This window comes from Acanthisitta chloris, unplaced genomic scaffold, assembly GCF_000695815.1.
Source record: "Acanthisitta chloris isolate BGI_N310 unplaced genomic scaffold, ASM69581v1 scaffold6732, whole genome shotgun sequence".
In the NCBI taxonomy this organism is placed as follows: domain Eukaryota; kingdom Metazoa; phylum Chordata; class Aves; order Passeriformes; family Acanthisittidae; genus Acanthisitta; species Acanthisitta chloris.
This window is the reverse complement of record NW_008660954.1, coordinates 95873-111257: the sequence shown is the minus strand read 5'-3', so window position 1 is coordinate 111257 and position 15385 is coordinate 95873. Positions and strand designations below refer to the sequence as shown.

General features: G+C 33.8%; 1 protein-coding gene across 1 annotated transcript in view; it reads left to right on the top strand.

Moving 5' to 3' along the window:
* RYR3 (ryanodine receptor 3) overlaps positions 1-15385 on the top strand; it is a gene marked incomplete at its 5' end in the record, with an annotated part of 70181 nt that overhangs the window by 37260 nt on the left and 17536 nt on the right. Inside the window, 16 exons of the mRNA XM_009070030.1 lie at positions 968-1064; positions 2720-2829; positions 3676-3727; positions 4409-4459; positions 4724-4823; positions 5072-5151; positions 5481-5557; positions 7165-7238; positions 7477-7494; positions 8002-8082; positions 8408-8496; positions 8845-8973; positions 9338-9442; positions 9906-9987; positions 10305-11629; positions 14996-15054. Coding sequence (XP_009068278.1) covers positions 968-1064; positions 2720-2829; positions 3676-3727; positions 4409-4459; positions 4724-4823; positions 5072-5151; positions 5481-5557; positions 7165-7238; positions 7477-7494; positions 8002-8082; positions 8408-8496; positions 8845-8973; positions 9338-9442; positions 9906-9987; positions 10305-11629; positions 14996-15054 — 2529 coding nt within the window. The remainder of the gene's footprint in view (positions 1-967; positions 1065-2719; positions 2830-3675; positions 3728-4408; positions 4460-4723; positions 4824-5071; positions 5152-5480; positions 5558-7164; positions 7239-7476; positions 7495-8001; positions 8083-8407; positions 8497-8844; positions 8974-9337; positions 9443-9905; positions 9988-10304; positions 11630-14995; positions 15055-15385) is intronic.

Genomic DNA, 15385 nt, shown 5'->3' with positions numbered 1-15385 from the left:
ACCCTCCCCTGGCAGAGCTTGAGTCTGTGCCCTCTTGTCCTGCTGCTGGTTGCCTGGAAGAAGAGACCAACCCCCACCTGACTCCAACCTCCTCTCAGGGAGCTGCAGAGGGTGACAAGGTCTCCCCTGAGCCTCCTCTTCTCCAGGCTGTTACACCCCCAGCTCCCTCAGCCTCTCCTCATAGCACTTGTCCCTTCATCAGCCTCATTTCTCTTCTCTGGACCAGCTCCAGAACCTCAATATCCTTCCTGAACAGAGGGGCCCAGAACTGTACACAGTATTCAAGGTGTGGCCTCACCAGCTCTAAGTACAGGGGCAGAATCACCTCCCTAGTCCTGTTGACCACACTGTTCCTGAAGAATTAATGAATATAATAGTAATTAATATGACTAAGAGTTTTCTAAAATTGGTCATTTTTCTAGAGCAGGTTTTATGTATTTCTAATGTAATTTCTTTGAGGACATACTCTAATACTGCCCTGATTTGGAACTGATAGACTAGAAGCTGAGGTTAGGCTTCTCTGTGTGGAAGAAGGCAATGATTGTCTGCAGATAACATCCTGGAAAGCACCTGATAATTATTTTGGTGTTGATGGTCAACTTCTGCTGTCTTGATGTCCTAAATCTAGAAAACTAGATCTACACCTTGTAGATGTAAATCCCACTCGTTCATTCTCAGTCTGTTAAAGTGTGTGGTTTTCTCATGCTTGCACTAAGGTTCCTATCCTGCAGTTTCACGTATAATGCATTAAAAGTAGTGTATACATGTGTGTATAAAAAAATATTAAAAATGTTCAAAAGTACCTGCAGATTTGTCACTGAATGTTAGCTATGTCTTGCATTTTGTTTCACTGACCAATCAGAGGATCAGAATTGTACAAATATGAATCCTTACTAACCATTAACCATCTGAGCTGTTATACTCTGTTCTGTTACCCCTCTTGATCTCACTTTCACAACCCCCCCAGGCACCGTTCTATTAACCTCTTCCTCAATGGCTATCAGAACTTTTGGATAGAAACAGAGGAATATTCATTTGAGGAGAAACTAGTTCAGGATTTGGCTGTAAGTACTGACCTAATTGGGCATTTATTTTTCAGTGCCCACTTTAATGTGTATTTTATGTATCTATTATAAACTATATTTCATTTTTTTTGTACCATATGCCTATGCATAAACTTATAAAACATTAATTCTTATGCCTCATGGCATAAGGTCATTTTCTGCCATGGTCAAAAAATCATTTGCCCTGATTAAGGTGATTTATTACTTCAGACGAACTATGTGATACTCATTATTGGGAAGAGAAATGGATTAGATTAACTGTCAGACTATTTTTGTCATTGTGGTAATTTCTATATTCCTATATTTTATTTACTTTTTTTTAAAGCTTGACACAGTTGATCCTTTTCCCTCTTTTATATTTTTGTTGATGCATGATATTTAATTTTAACATTTTAACATTTTCAGCTCCTTTTCCCTCTTTTATATTTTTGTTGGTGCATGATATTTAATTTTAACATTTTCAGCTTTGATACAAATTACTTTTCTGTTTTCTTATTGATGCATCATAAGAAGTAAATATATGCAGCAATATTCAGAAAAAAATTTAGTTTACATGTGTACTTGACAAAAGTGATGGATAGACTTCAGGACTTCGTTACTGAATATTGATTCAGAAAGCCTACTGGTTTTTCTCTTCCCTCTCTTTAGTTATCTTCTCTAAAATCCCTCCAAGGTATCACCATAGTATCTGAACACCATAAAAGTTAATAAATAGCTTCATGGATCCCATGAAGAGGTATCAGGAGATGCTCCAGCGTTAGCTAACACAGTCATGTGCTTTTTAAAGACCCATTGTGGCTAATATCTTGGAATCATAGAATGCTTTCAGTTGGAAGGGACAATAAAGATCATCTAGTTCCAACCCCCTGGCCATGGGCAGGGACATTCTTCATATGCTCTGGACAATTATGTGGTCAGTCTTTGACTTGGTTGCTTCTTGCTAAAGGAAGGAATAAGGGCATTAATCAAAACAGTAATTACAATTATTTCAGATTTGCTAGAGAAGTAAATTGAACTTCTGTCATTAAAATTATTACCATAATTGCAAGAATTCTACAGTAATTACAAACCCTATGAATGAGTGATAACACAAGTAAGGTACGGGTAATACACTGATCTTTGGCCAGTGCTGCCTATGTTATATTTCTGACTATCAAATAATGTTTGAAGTTTACAATAATTAGCAGTCCTTACATTCATTGAATCAAGGTTACCTAGAAATTATATGCCAAAACATTGTAGCAAACAGTAATCTGAACAGGATGTATCTGATAATATTATTAGAAATTATTCCAGTAATTCTCCTGCTAAATAATTGAGCTGGGAATTTCTTTAGATTGTGGTCAACTGGAAACAAATTTCTGCTGAATAAGTCTTCCCTAAGATTTTCACTGTCTTATTCTCAGTAACTTGCAAATGAGAAACTTTTAAAGTTATCTTCAAATATGAATAAAAATCAGATAATCTAACCCCTTCTGAGTCATAAAGGCATATAATGTTGCAGGTTATGCCATAAACTGATGAATAAGATGAATACTGGCAGTTAATACAAATTGGACAGAATAAAATTACTGAAATACTTTCCTAAGCTTAATTACTCAATTTTTTTTTCTTACTTATGAAGCTTAACTTGTATATTCTAAATCTTGAGACAGACATGTCCAAAAAAAGGTGAAGAGGAAGAAGAAGAGACTGAGAAAAAAAATCCTGATCCGCTTCATCAGATTATCCTCTATTTCAGTCGCAGTGCTCTCACAGAGAGAAGGTAAAAGAGCCATGTTGAAAAGCACATTGAGTGAAAGCACACAGTAATTGAATTTCCAGTATCATTAAAGAAGTGATTTAACACGACTCTGTAGTTCCTTTTTCTGCATGGTGAATACTTTTGTCCCCTCTCAGTTTCATCAGAGATTTTATGTATTTAATCTCGGTATAACCTTTATATTGAGATACATATTAACTATTTTTGACATTTTAAATGCTTGGTAAATCCCCAATACAGAAGTAATCGAGCATGACTTCTCATAGAAAGATAAAGTTTACAGGAACTGCTGGTTTAATCAGTGTACCTTCCCCTGGTCTCTCCTGGTAATAGATATGTGTTCTTTTTGTTGGTATTCATTACATTTTACCCAGGATTTCAGAAAAGGTTTTGTTGATGATTAGCATGAATCTCAGTGCCAGTTTCTGCTTTGAATTTAGACTGTTGATTAGAATATGTATTTTATATGACTAGAGTACTCCAGTGCTTCATATACTTTTTCTGTATGTCTAACATAAACTAGCCATTTGGCAGCTATAATTATTTATATTTCTTCATAATATATTTCTGCACCTTCAACAGAACCTTCTTACCTATCCAAAATGACTAGGTTGAATGTCCAAATATAGCTCTAAATTGTTTAATTAAAAAGTCAGAGAGACTTGGATTGAGTCAAGAAAATACATTTATAACACAATTTTCAAGTGTAAAAATATTTCAAGTAGACATATGTATCTACTTTAATAAAATACCATTAAATAAAAATGGGATTTAAATATTAGTAAGCAAATGACATATTTGTATTACTACCTCTTAAAATAATTTAAAATATTTTTTTACTCTTTATAGCAAAATAGAAGATGATCCTTTATATATTGCCTATTCTGCCATGATGGCAAAAGTAAGTAAATCATTTCAAGCTCCATCCCTCATTGCACTCAGGTACTTCCCATTGATTTTAGATGCTTCTTAACTTTTCTGTTTCTTACATAGACTGCTTGATGCTAGTAAATTCTGTATTTTTAATGAAGCAAATGCTCTTCAGAGTTATATATATAATAAGAAATTTCCTACATTAAAACAACACTAAAATTCTAGTAGGTGTGAACCTGTTGATATCACTTGGCACTTTGTTTTGTATGTGATCAGTGGATGAACAGTCTTAACTTGTGAGTTATCATCATTCTTTGGGTAATTTTTTTGAGTTAATATTTGAAATCTGTCAAAAGTTGACAGACAGTTTTTGCATCATGTTGATTACAGGTGATGTGCTGAGTGTTCAACTGTGAAGATAAGTATTATGGATATAGAGATATGGCACAGGAACACATAGCCTGAAGTTACAGTGTGTGTGTGTAGCTGAATGAATACTCTGAAATACTCATACATTAGGGAATATCAGCTTCTTAGTGTGGATGAGTACAAATATTTACAATTACTAGGGCTTCAAATCTTCTGAATGCCCATAATTATTACTTGAAAAAAATCCATTTGGCCATTTTTGTAGAAATATTATAGTAAAAATAGGCATTATGTTTCCTAATAAGCAAGATCTTGTGATTTCTGTTTCTAATGTAAAAAGAGCTGTCAGGAAGAAGAAGAGGAAGAAGAGGAAAAAGAAAAGACATTTGAGGTGAGTTAAAATCTCATCACCTAATGTGCAAGTATTTTAAATATGTCCACTAGAATAAATGCAAGAATAACATAACACCATGTTGAGCTGGTTTACTGGGTTATTCATATAAAAGAAAGACAGTGTGTTCTGAAGTTCTGGAGTCAAACAATCCATGGATTATGGAGACAGATGGCCTTCAACAGTTTCAGATTTCTCATCTTCCTATTTTTTCTGGATCAGTTCCAGTCTGTATTCTATTCTCATTTTTGTTCCCAAACCCAGGAGAAAGAAATGGAAAAACAGAGAACTCTCTATCAGCAAGCTCGCTTACATGATCGTGGAGCTGCTGAGATGGTTCTTCAGATGATAAGTGCAAGTAAAGGTAATGTTCTGTGGCATATTTAAAGTATACATGATGCACGTGTCATAGGTGTTAATAATGTTAGGCATATATATATATATTGTATTATGTCATTATACCTGTGGTGTATATATATCATATACAACTTCTATATGATATATAGTGTGGCAAAATATATGTTAGCTGTACTGGGCAACATTTACAGACTGCATTTCTGATTGAATAGTTCATAACTGCAAGTTTTAGTGACTGTATCCTTGTTTTGACAGGTCATACAGGACCGATGGTTGTTGAAACACTAAAACTTGGTATTGCTATTCTAAATGGTGGAAACACCATAGTTCAACAGGTAATGCATTTCTAACTACTGTGAGTCTTGCTTGCATAAATGAGGCAAGTAATTTTCAGCATTTTAGTCTCCTGTTGTTTATTTTAGTGCACTTAATTTTAAGACAAACAGTGAAGAAATATCAATGTATTTTGGGTGCAGTAACAATGATATTGCTTGCCAGTGATTTGCATTTCAAATGGTCATTCAGAAAGTTGTAAATTCATATTATGTTACTTACTATTTATTAATGTTGATGTAGTTGATAAATATTAATACTTTGCTATTAATTATTGTGTCACATTTAATGTTAATATCATCTATTGTTCCCCCAAATATGTACCCTTTAGAAAATGCTGGACTACCTGAAGGAGAAAAAGGATGCTGGATTTTTTCAAAGTCTCTCTGGTTTGATGCAGTCCTGCAGGTAAAAGCATAAATTGTTTTACTCATGTTGGCGGCACCTTGCTCAGTGCAGGTGGATTTGCTAGATTTAAATTACAGAAGTCACAAGTTGTAAAACTCTTGTGGAAAAGTTTTGTGAATCACAGGAATAGTCTAAATCTTTTATAGTAGTCTTCCAAATGAGAAAATAAAGCAAAAGACTGCATACCTTTGAAGGCTTAGGTTGGATAGGCAGAAAAATAAAATGTATTGGCTCCTTTACTGGTCCTAGATCTCTCAAGTTTTTTGTCTGGTTGGTTCTAAGGATGGAGAAAACCCATCACTGAGGGAAAGACAGGCCAGCAGAGCTTTTACTAAGCTTTCACCTCCTGCACATTTCTAGGGAGTTACATAATCTCTTTCTCTTCATCTAAGTCCTCTGCATATGTATGAGGTTGGTTGAGGATGGCATATGGCCAGTGAGACTGTAGTAGTCCATTCCCTTGATAAACTAGAAATACAAATTAGTTAACTTAAAGGACTCCCATACAGAAGGAGCAAAACTCTTGGTGTTTCTGATTACTCTTACAGTAGACAACCTCCTTTTCTTAGTCGTTTAAAGCAACATAAGAGTTCTGAAGGAGTAGACTGAGAATTAGAAATGGAGAAGCTGTATGAAGACAGGATAAAATGTGGAAGGAGTGGTAACCTGTTCTTCAGAAATTATTGTTGAATAGTTGCACCAGCATGTAATTTTTCCATTTATGTAGAACACATTAGCAGAGACTTCCTCAAACAGACCCTGCTGTGATGTTATTGCCAGCTGTGTATGTGTATCATTCAGGACTTCATTAAAAGGTGTTTTGATAAAATGACTTGAGCAGTGATAAGAGAATGAAAATGATGCTTTAAAAAAATGTTTTCAGTTTTAATGATGTCACTAGATAGAATGTGTGACTGTATTACTATTTAACAGAATTGAAAACTAGATTATCATGGAATTATATTTGGACAGTATTCTGGCTGCATGGTGAGAAGACTCATCATCTGCTATTCCACATGCTGAGCTGTGCCAAGTTAGCAAAATAAAATTCAGATCTCGGTATCTTTTGACCTTGGAAGATATGGAATCAGTGATTACATTTCTGCCTTCTGAATAGGGAATCAGAAATTTCATACAACTTCTGAATAACATAATAATGCATAATGTATACAATAACGATATTATAGAAATTACAGTGACAGCATAGACGAAACCAGTGTGAGTAAGATATAACTCCAGTAATGTCCTCTAGGAGGTAGGTTTAAGTCAACACAAAGAGTAATATTTCAGGTTCCTTTTCCACTCCTTATTTATACATGAAACTATGAATGACAATACTGGAAGTGTAGTTAGGTAAGTGGTGAGACCTGACCTGAGACTCTTTTCTTTTCAGAAATGGACACTGGACCCTTAGTTTCTTCCAAATCTCTTTTATTTAATATGAATATTAAATAAAATATGAGGCAATGCATGCCATAGTGGGTAAAGGTTAGTGGTTGAACACCAACAGAGATTTCATAGAAATAATTTTCCATTATAATGGAAATACAATACTATAGTGCCTTTTCCTATTTTACTGTGTTTTTGTGTTTTTTTTCAAATATAAGTGTTCTTGACTTGAATGCGTTTGAGAGACAGAATAAAGCAGAAGGCCTGGGAATGGTTACTGAAGAAGGAACTCGTAAGTAGAATGAAATTGATTCCAGTAGTGCTTCAAACTTTTGTGCTTCCTTCTTTAACTAGAACTGTTATTTGCTGTGGCTTAAGGTTTCTGTTGTTAAACTTGCTCTAAGTAAATGTAGGCTTTGAGTTCTGAATATGCTTTATTTTTACAATATCTTTAGCAATAATTTGTAAGAAAAAATTGTAACTTATGATATTCTTATCTTGTATTCTTGTTATTTTTCTTTGATCCACAGTCATCGTTCGTGAGCGTGGTATGTTTGGGTTTACAGTTTTTGATACTATTGTTGCAAAAGTGTGTTGCAAATACAGAGAGAAATCTCTCATTGCATCTTTTCAGATATCTTTAGGTTTAGCTTCATGGTCTGCAGCAGGTTGTGTGTTCAGCTTGGATAAAGAGTTTGATGCTTATTAAAAAAGGTTCACTCATATTTAAGGCATGATTTTAGTAATGACTAACAATTAACTTATTAAATATATATCCTGTTGTTTTCTTTTTTTTTTTTGATGATTTTGTTTGTTTGTTTTTTAGTTAGTGTTGCTTTTTTAAATCATGGATGCATTGGAGTGCTAAATACATTGGCTCTGCTTTTTCTGTCTCAGTTTTTCTTTTCATTATTATCAGTCTTAAATTGCTTTAATGCTTTTATAATACTGGTGTTTTATTAAAATTCCAGTTTTAAAGGTAATCATAAGATTATATGTTCTGCATAATTAATCATAAAAATTGTCACATAATCATTGTATTTTATATTTTAAAGGTGAAAAAGTCTTGCAACATGATGAATTTACTCGAGATCTATTTAGATTTTTGCAATTGCTCTGTGAAGGACATAATAATGGTAAGTGAACAGAATTAATTTTGGGGATAAGTCTATTCTTAAACAGAGTTGATTAAAACCAATTCTAAAGGTTTTTTTCTCTAATTCATTTAGTTTTCTGAGGGCAAACTGGCATGACAACAATCTGAATTGCAGAGTTCAATTTGATTAAAAAATCTTAATGTAATTTCAGGTTTTTGTATAATAATGCCTATTGCAAGTCAGGTGGATGGCGGTTCTTCAGTTGTATTTACATTGTGATCTACTCTATTAATTCTCCATGCAATAATAAAAATAACCCTATATTTTTCCCCTATATATACTAACCAATCACTTCTTATTTCAGATTTTCAAAATTACCTACGTACTCAGATGGGCAACACCACAACAGTGAATATTATCATTAGTACAGTTGACTATCTCTTGCGCCTTCAGGTGAGGTAAAAAAGAGTAAAATGGAGTATAACATATTTGCCTTTCCATCACTTTTACAAATTCATATTTTAATGGAATCCAATGTTAAAATTCTCTCTAAAGGGATATCTAAAATAAAAAATTATGCTTTCTTTTGTACCTTCTTTCCTTTGAAAATAGATGACCTTACAGAATTCTGTGTGAAACCAGATGTTTGTTAATTGATTGCATTGTTCAATCCTGAAGAGAGTGCAAAATATTATCATAATGAGAGACTGACACAGATATACTAAATTTCGTCTGAATTGTTGATTCAACTTTTGAAAATATTATTATTTTGAAAACATAACATTGTTGGTTTTATCTTAGGAATCCATCAGTGATTTCTATTGGTACTATTCAGGAAAGGATGTCATTGATGAATCAGGACAACGTAACTTCTCTAAAGCTTTGGCTGTCACCAAACAAATATTCAATTCCCTTACAGAATATATCCAGGTAAACAGAATGTTTTGCTCAAGGTAACAACAGTGAAGTTACATGATTACATGGCATGATCATATTCTGTCATAAATTTGTAAACACTCCAGCTTTATTTTTTAAAATTGTGATAAAGTTACATGGAGTCACTGAACCAGTGTACAGTGAAAACTAAAACGTGTGAACAACTACATATTTAATGTAATACAATCTGGTATTTATGAACTAGATACTAAAGAAATCTTGGAAAACTTTCTCGTGTAGCTTAATGGGAGCCTGAAACGTTTTTCTTTTTTTCGAGGGGGTGGGGGGGGAATCTTAGGAAAGCAAATTGTTTTCTTCATTTCTTGCATAAGTAAAAACATTTTCTTAATTTTTGTAGGGCCCTTGCATAGGTAATCAACAGAGTCTGGCTCATAGTAGGCTGTGGGATGCAGTTGTTGGTTTTCTTCATGTCTTTGCCAATATGCAAATGAAACTTTCACAGGTATTTTCAGTAGTTAAGTAATCCTTCTTTGCATATGTTTATAACTAGGTCAAGTGAACCCTGAAAGCTACAAAGCAGTTAACTCACTGATGGTGAATGAGTTGTTGTAATGTACAGGTCCAAGACTGAATCTCAGGGCTAACATGTTCATATCACTCCTTTTGGGATTAGTCATCACTGTGCACTCACATTTACTAATATTAAACCTGCTGCTAAGCACTGAATATAACAATGCAGAGAGTCATTTCCTCACTCTTATTCAGTGTCTCTGCTACCCTCTGACTTAAAAGATTACTTCCCACCCTATAGAAGCATATCAGAATTTCAAAATTACTTAACAGTATTTAGGCCCTTAATGTGAACTACACTTAGCTGACCATTTTTCATACTGGTTTTCTCCAAGTTTATTTAGTTTTCCAGATAAATACAAAGAAAAAAAATCTTACACTCCATTTCTTTACAGGACTCTGCTCAGATTGAATTGCTTAAGGAACTGCTAGATCTGCTAAAGGATATGGTAGTGATGCTCTTGTCACTGCTTGAAGGTTGGCCCTGCTTTCCTTTATGGTCAAATATGATTATCTCACCTTCATAATGTAAAGCACAGTTATTGTGTTGATTTTTCTAAATTGATTTTTTATGGCTGTTATGTAACGTCAGGGGGGAAAAAGCTACTTCGTATTTATTTAAGAATTATTTTGGAATATACAAAGGCATGAAAAGAGGACTGATACAGAAAGCTTGTTGAATGAAAAAATACTAAGTTTTAAGAACATTTTTGTTCTGTTTTTAGCATGAATGCGTAATGTCTTTACTTAAAATGTACCTGCCAAATAACTTCCTGTTTTAACTCACTACTTAGGTAACGTTGTAAATGGAACTATCGGGAAACAAATGGTAGACACACTTGTAGAATCATCTAGCAATGTAGAAATGATTTTGAAGTTCTTTGATATGTTCCTCAAGTTAAAAGATTTGACTAACTCAGATGCTTTCAAGGAGTATGACCCCGATGGTAAAGGAATCATTTCAAAGAAGGAATTTCAGAAATCAATGGAGGCTCAAAAACAATACATACAGTCAGAGATTGAATTCCTGTTGTCCTGTACAGAAGCTGATGAAAACGATATGTTTAACTATGTTGACTTCGTGGAAAGATTCCATGAACCAGCGAAAGACATTGGATTTAATGTAGCAGTATTGCTAACAAACCTTTCAGAGCACATGCCTAATGATTCACGCCTTCAGAGCTTGCTTGAACCGGCAGAAAGTGTTCTCAATTACTTTGAGCCATACCTTGGCCGTATTGAAATAATGGGTGGGGCCAAGAAAATAGAAAGAGTTTACTTTGAAATCAGTGAATCCAGTAGAATGCAGTGGGAGAAGCCACAGGTAAAGGAATCCAAAAGACAGTTCATATTTGATGTTGTAAATGAAGGAGGAGAGCAAGAAAAAATGGAACTCTTTGTGAATTTCTGTGAAGACACAATCTTTGAAATGCAGTTAGCATCCCAGATCTCTGAAACAGATTCACCTGAGAGGCCTGAGGAAGAGGAAGAAGCAGAGCCTGCTTTTGTAGTGGATATTGGAGATGATGAGGAAGAAGAAAAGTCCCTGGAACCTGCTTCAGCTTTTGCAGTAGCTTGTGTTGCAGTGAAGAAGAATGTTGCCAACTTTTTTAAAATGGTCACTGTGAAGAATCTAAGGAAACAATATAGGAAAGTTAAAAAAATGTCAGTAAAAGAGATGGTGAAAATGTTTTTCTCCTTTTTCTGGATCCTATTTGTAGGGATGTTCCAGCTGTTCTTTTCTATAGTGTGGGGAATTTTCCAGATTTTATGGAGCACTGTATTTGGGGGTGGCTTGGTTGAAGGAGCCAAAAACATAAAAGTTACTAAAATATTAGGAGATATGCCTGATCCAACACAGTTTGGAATCCATGATGATGTTATGGAAGCAGAAAAAGCTGAAGGTGCTGAGCATGGTATCAAAGCTGAACTTCTGCAGTTTGTGAAGGGTGAAAAGGGAGAGACTGACATAATTGCAGACATTTTTGGCATTCATACAAAGAAAGAAGGTGGATCAAAATATTGTCATGATGCTGGACTTGGAGATATTGCAGAAATTCTTGCTGCTGAGATCCAGCCATCTTTGGAAAATGCAGTTCATAAGAAAAAAGGATTACAGGTATATTAAAGCGATTTTGTATTTGAATGCCGAAATAATAATAATAATGATAATAATGATGATGATGATGAATTTTATGAATATAATTATTTGCCATTTAACTGATTAGTAAATGTTATCATGGAGACCATACTTTACAAACTGTACTCATTTAAAACCAACAGGAGAGTTAACATTACAGAAAAATTCAGCCCAGTGTGTTAAGATTTCAGTGCAGTAGATTGTTGTTACCATTCATTTGGACTTTATTCAAAGCCAAAAATTGCTATCAAATTTCTAAGCACAGTTTTTGCTTTAAATGGTTTGTGATCTTGTTTATACTACATGCCCCATATTGACAATTACTTTACAATTTATTTTCTCCATAAAAATGCCTTATCATTATAATCTTTCTCCTACATGCTTTACTGATCACGTGCAATGTAGTATGCTTTTTTCCTATTATTTGAAATAAATTTACCTGAATTTATTGATACTTTAAGGTTATCATATAATTACGCTTTACTTTTATTTTGCTTTCTGAACAATATATTTTATTCCACTCAGCTGAGCTAAATAGAATATTTTTCTGTTTATAAATGGATTGAACTAAATGTCAAAACCAAAATGCATTTGTCATATTTGGAAGGCATTGTGTTTCTCTTTATACTTCAGATCTGTTTCTACTTGTCTTTCAAATGCATCTTTCCTCTCATTGTTAATCCAACTCTGTATGATATACTCCCCAGATATTTTCAAGATAAACTTAAATTTTACAACCTCTTAGTTCATTATATCATCTTCATTTGTATGTTTTCTCCAAAATCTGGTTCTTGCCTGGACTGAAATATATTTTTCCAGTTATTTTTCTTGTTTATTTACTAATTAATTTTATGTGTGTCCTTAAAAATTACAGTCCTTTCAAATCCCGTCTCATTTAGCATAAATGCAGATTGATTGGTATTTAAAAATACTGTTTTAACTTAAGGATCTTATCAGGTATGAATAAATCAGAATTTTCTTCAACTATATTTGAAGTAAATATTTTAATTCAGATCTGAATAAACATTTTAGCATTTGCTTTACTTTGATCTATGCACTTCTCACAGATGTGTTTGTAACTATTGATGAAAATACTCGGTAAGTTTTGCAGATACTTGGAGTTGTTAATTGCAGTTATGCAATTAATCCAGCTTTTACCTTTAATATGTTATCCAGTGAAATTTGTCAAAATAATGTTTACACTAATTCTATATTACAGAAATTGCTATTCACTTCACATTATATATGTTAATGGCTCAAGTAATTCAGTTAGAGCACTGGATAGAACTATTAAGTAGAGCTCAAAGTAGAAACAGCTATAGTGACTTCCCAAAGGGAATTTTTGATTGTTACATTGCTTTCTTAGGCATCTACAATGATAAAACTTACACAACTGGATAGAAATAGAAGTCCACCTCTATACACTGTGAAAGCACCTATGTGGTGATAAGGTCAATGACATCACCATATAGCCAGAAAAACTGCAAAATAACTTCTGGAATTGTATATGATGCAAATTGTTAGGACTTTGTTTTTACTCTGAAGTTCCACAAGAATCTGTACTGAGAGCTATGTGGCTTTACAAATAAGAAAAAAAGTAGTAAGCTGAAAGTTTGCCATAAATCTGAGTTCTTGGTAGCAGTAAAATCAAGAGCTAACTGCAAAATTGCCTTAATACAGCAGGTAAAAAACAGTGATGTATATGACAGGAAAAGTTATAATTTTACATATAAAATGTTGGATTTTGAGCTGATTGTTACTGCTTGGGTATGAAACCTTGGGAATATAATAGAGTTACACAACATGATCAGTTCAATGAAAATGTGAATCAAGCAAACTGAAATTTTGAATTGTTGAGAAAGGAAGAGAGAGACGAAAATCCCAGAATATTACTATGCTCCATGAACCTGAAGTATATCTGTATCTCAAAGACCAGGTCTCCTCATTTCAAAAAGAGTGTCATAAAGCTGAAAAAGGTTCAGTGAAGGTCAAAATGTTATTAAACTCGATATGGAACAAATCTTGTGTATGAAATTAAGTAGGTTAATGCTTTTCAGCCTGGAAAGGAGAAAATTGAGAGAGGATATGATAAAGGGATGGAGAGGATGGATAGGGGTTTATTCATTCTTCTATCACCCTACCTCTTCGAAGAACTAGGCATCATCAAATGATCTTTGAAGAACCCTCCACCAGTTTGAGATCTTAGGGAAAATTCTTTGTGGAAGAGTTACACATACATTGTTTTTTAGATGAGGTTCCACAGATAATAGGTGAGATATTGCAAGGCAAAGTCAATTTAGTAAATTCTTTCCTAAATCCTTTTCCTACTTACATGCAAGAGATAGGCATCCGGACAAGTAGTGGGAGAAAGTTTAGATAACTGTATTTATATATTAAACAGAAATGCAGGACCAATAGGCAGTTGCTGTCTAAGTACTTCAAGAGAGTACAGAAGAGGTGTAAGAGTTCAGATAGGTTTTTGCAAAAGTGAATTGAAACAAATTTATGCACTTTGAATTCCTTTGTGAGTCTAGAACTTCAGAGCCCACATCTCTTGGATTTCCACTAAAGCTTAGATACTCAAACTGCCTCTGAAATGAGTTTACTTTGGTCTTGTAACACTGAGCCTAAAAGTGTTTCATATCCAGGTTCCAGCTTCTTTGCTGCAGTTAGCCATCTGTAAAATTGTATATTAGTTTTTCCTTATCTCAAAGGAATGTTGCAAACAGGTACTTAAAGGGTTGTGAGGTTTGCCAGTAAAGGTTTCATGAACCATCAGCTCAGTTAAGAAAAACGGTTTGAATAAAACATTGTGTAAGTAGTTGATTAAGTTTGTTTTCAATTGCATCACTTGACCATGACAAAGTGATTGGCTTTTGTAATATCTGATAATAACATTATATTTTTCAGATATTTGCTGCTAACATTAATATATTATTTCTAGTTTCATATTTGGAAAGAGGCAAACTGATGCTAATTTTCTGCATAATCAGTAACTCCACTGAATCTTTGTGACTGACTTTAGTATTAGGATATGATCTGGATATAGTTACCTTTATTCTCAGCTGGTCACATAATGTTTCTGATCACCATGTACAATTACTTGAAGTTGTTCAGTCAACTGGACTAGCAATTGACAACACTATCAGAAGAATTTTTGCCATTTTCACTGTTAAAATCTAGCCCAAGCTGTCTATTTTTAAAAACCTAACAATTTGAAAGTGTGAAGTGGTATAAAAAACATAGCATGGCTAATATTTTATTTGTTTTTTAGAAGACAGTAACTAAAGTTACCAGAATTTTATTTGAATGGATCCATTTTGACAGTTGAAATACTTTTTGCAGATATCTGAACTTGCAAAAGAAGCTGGAACACAAAGAAAAGCAGAAGCTGAGAAGGCCGAGTAAGTTAGTTTTACAAAATTCCTGCTTAATTCCTTGGTACTCCCTCATGATAGATAATTTGGCCAGCAAGAATACAAGCAATGTTTAGTATTCAAAACAGTTTATGCACACTTTGTCTTAGCAGTATTTTGAAAATATGCTAAGAGATTTATACTATGTATTTTTGAAAATACTCTAAAAGATGGCAGACCATCTCAGCGGGCAACAAAATGGTAATCTGATTTTTGTGGCCCTTGACAATTCTGCATATATAAATCTGTGGCCATTGTCTTAAAAAAAATCCCATAACTACAGTAAAAATGAGCACCAGTCTTTAAAAAAACTCTGCAA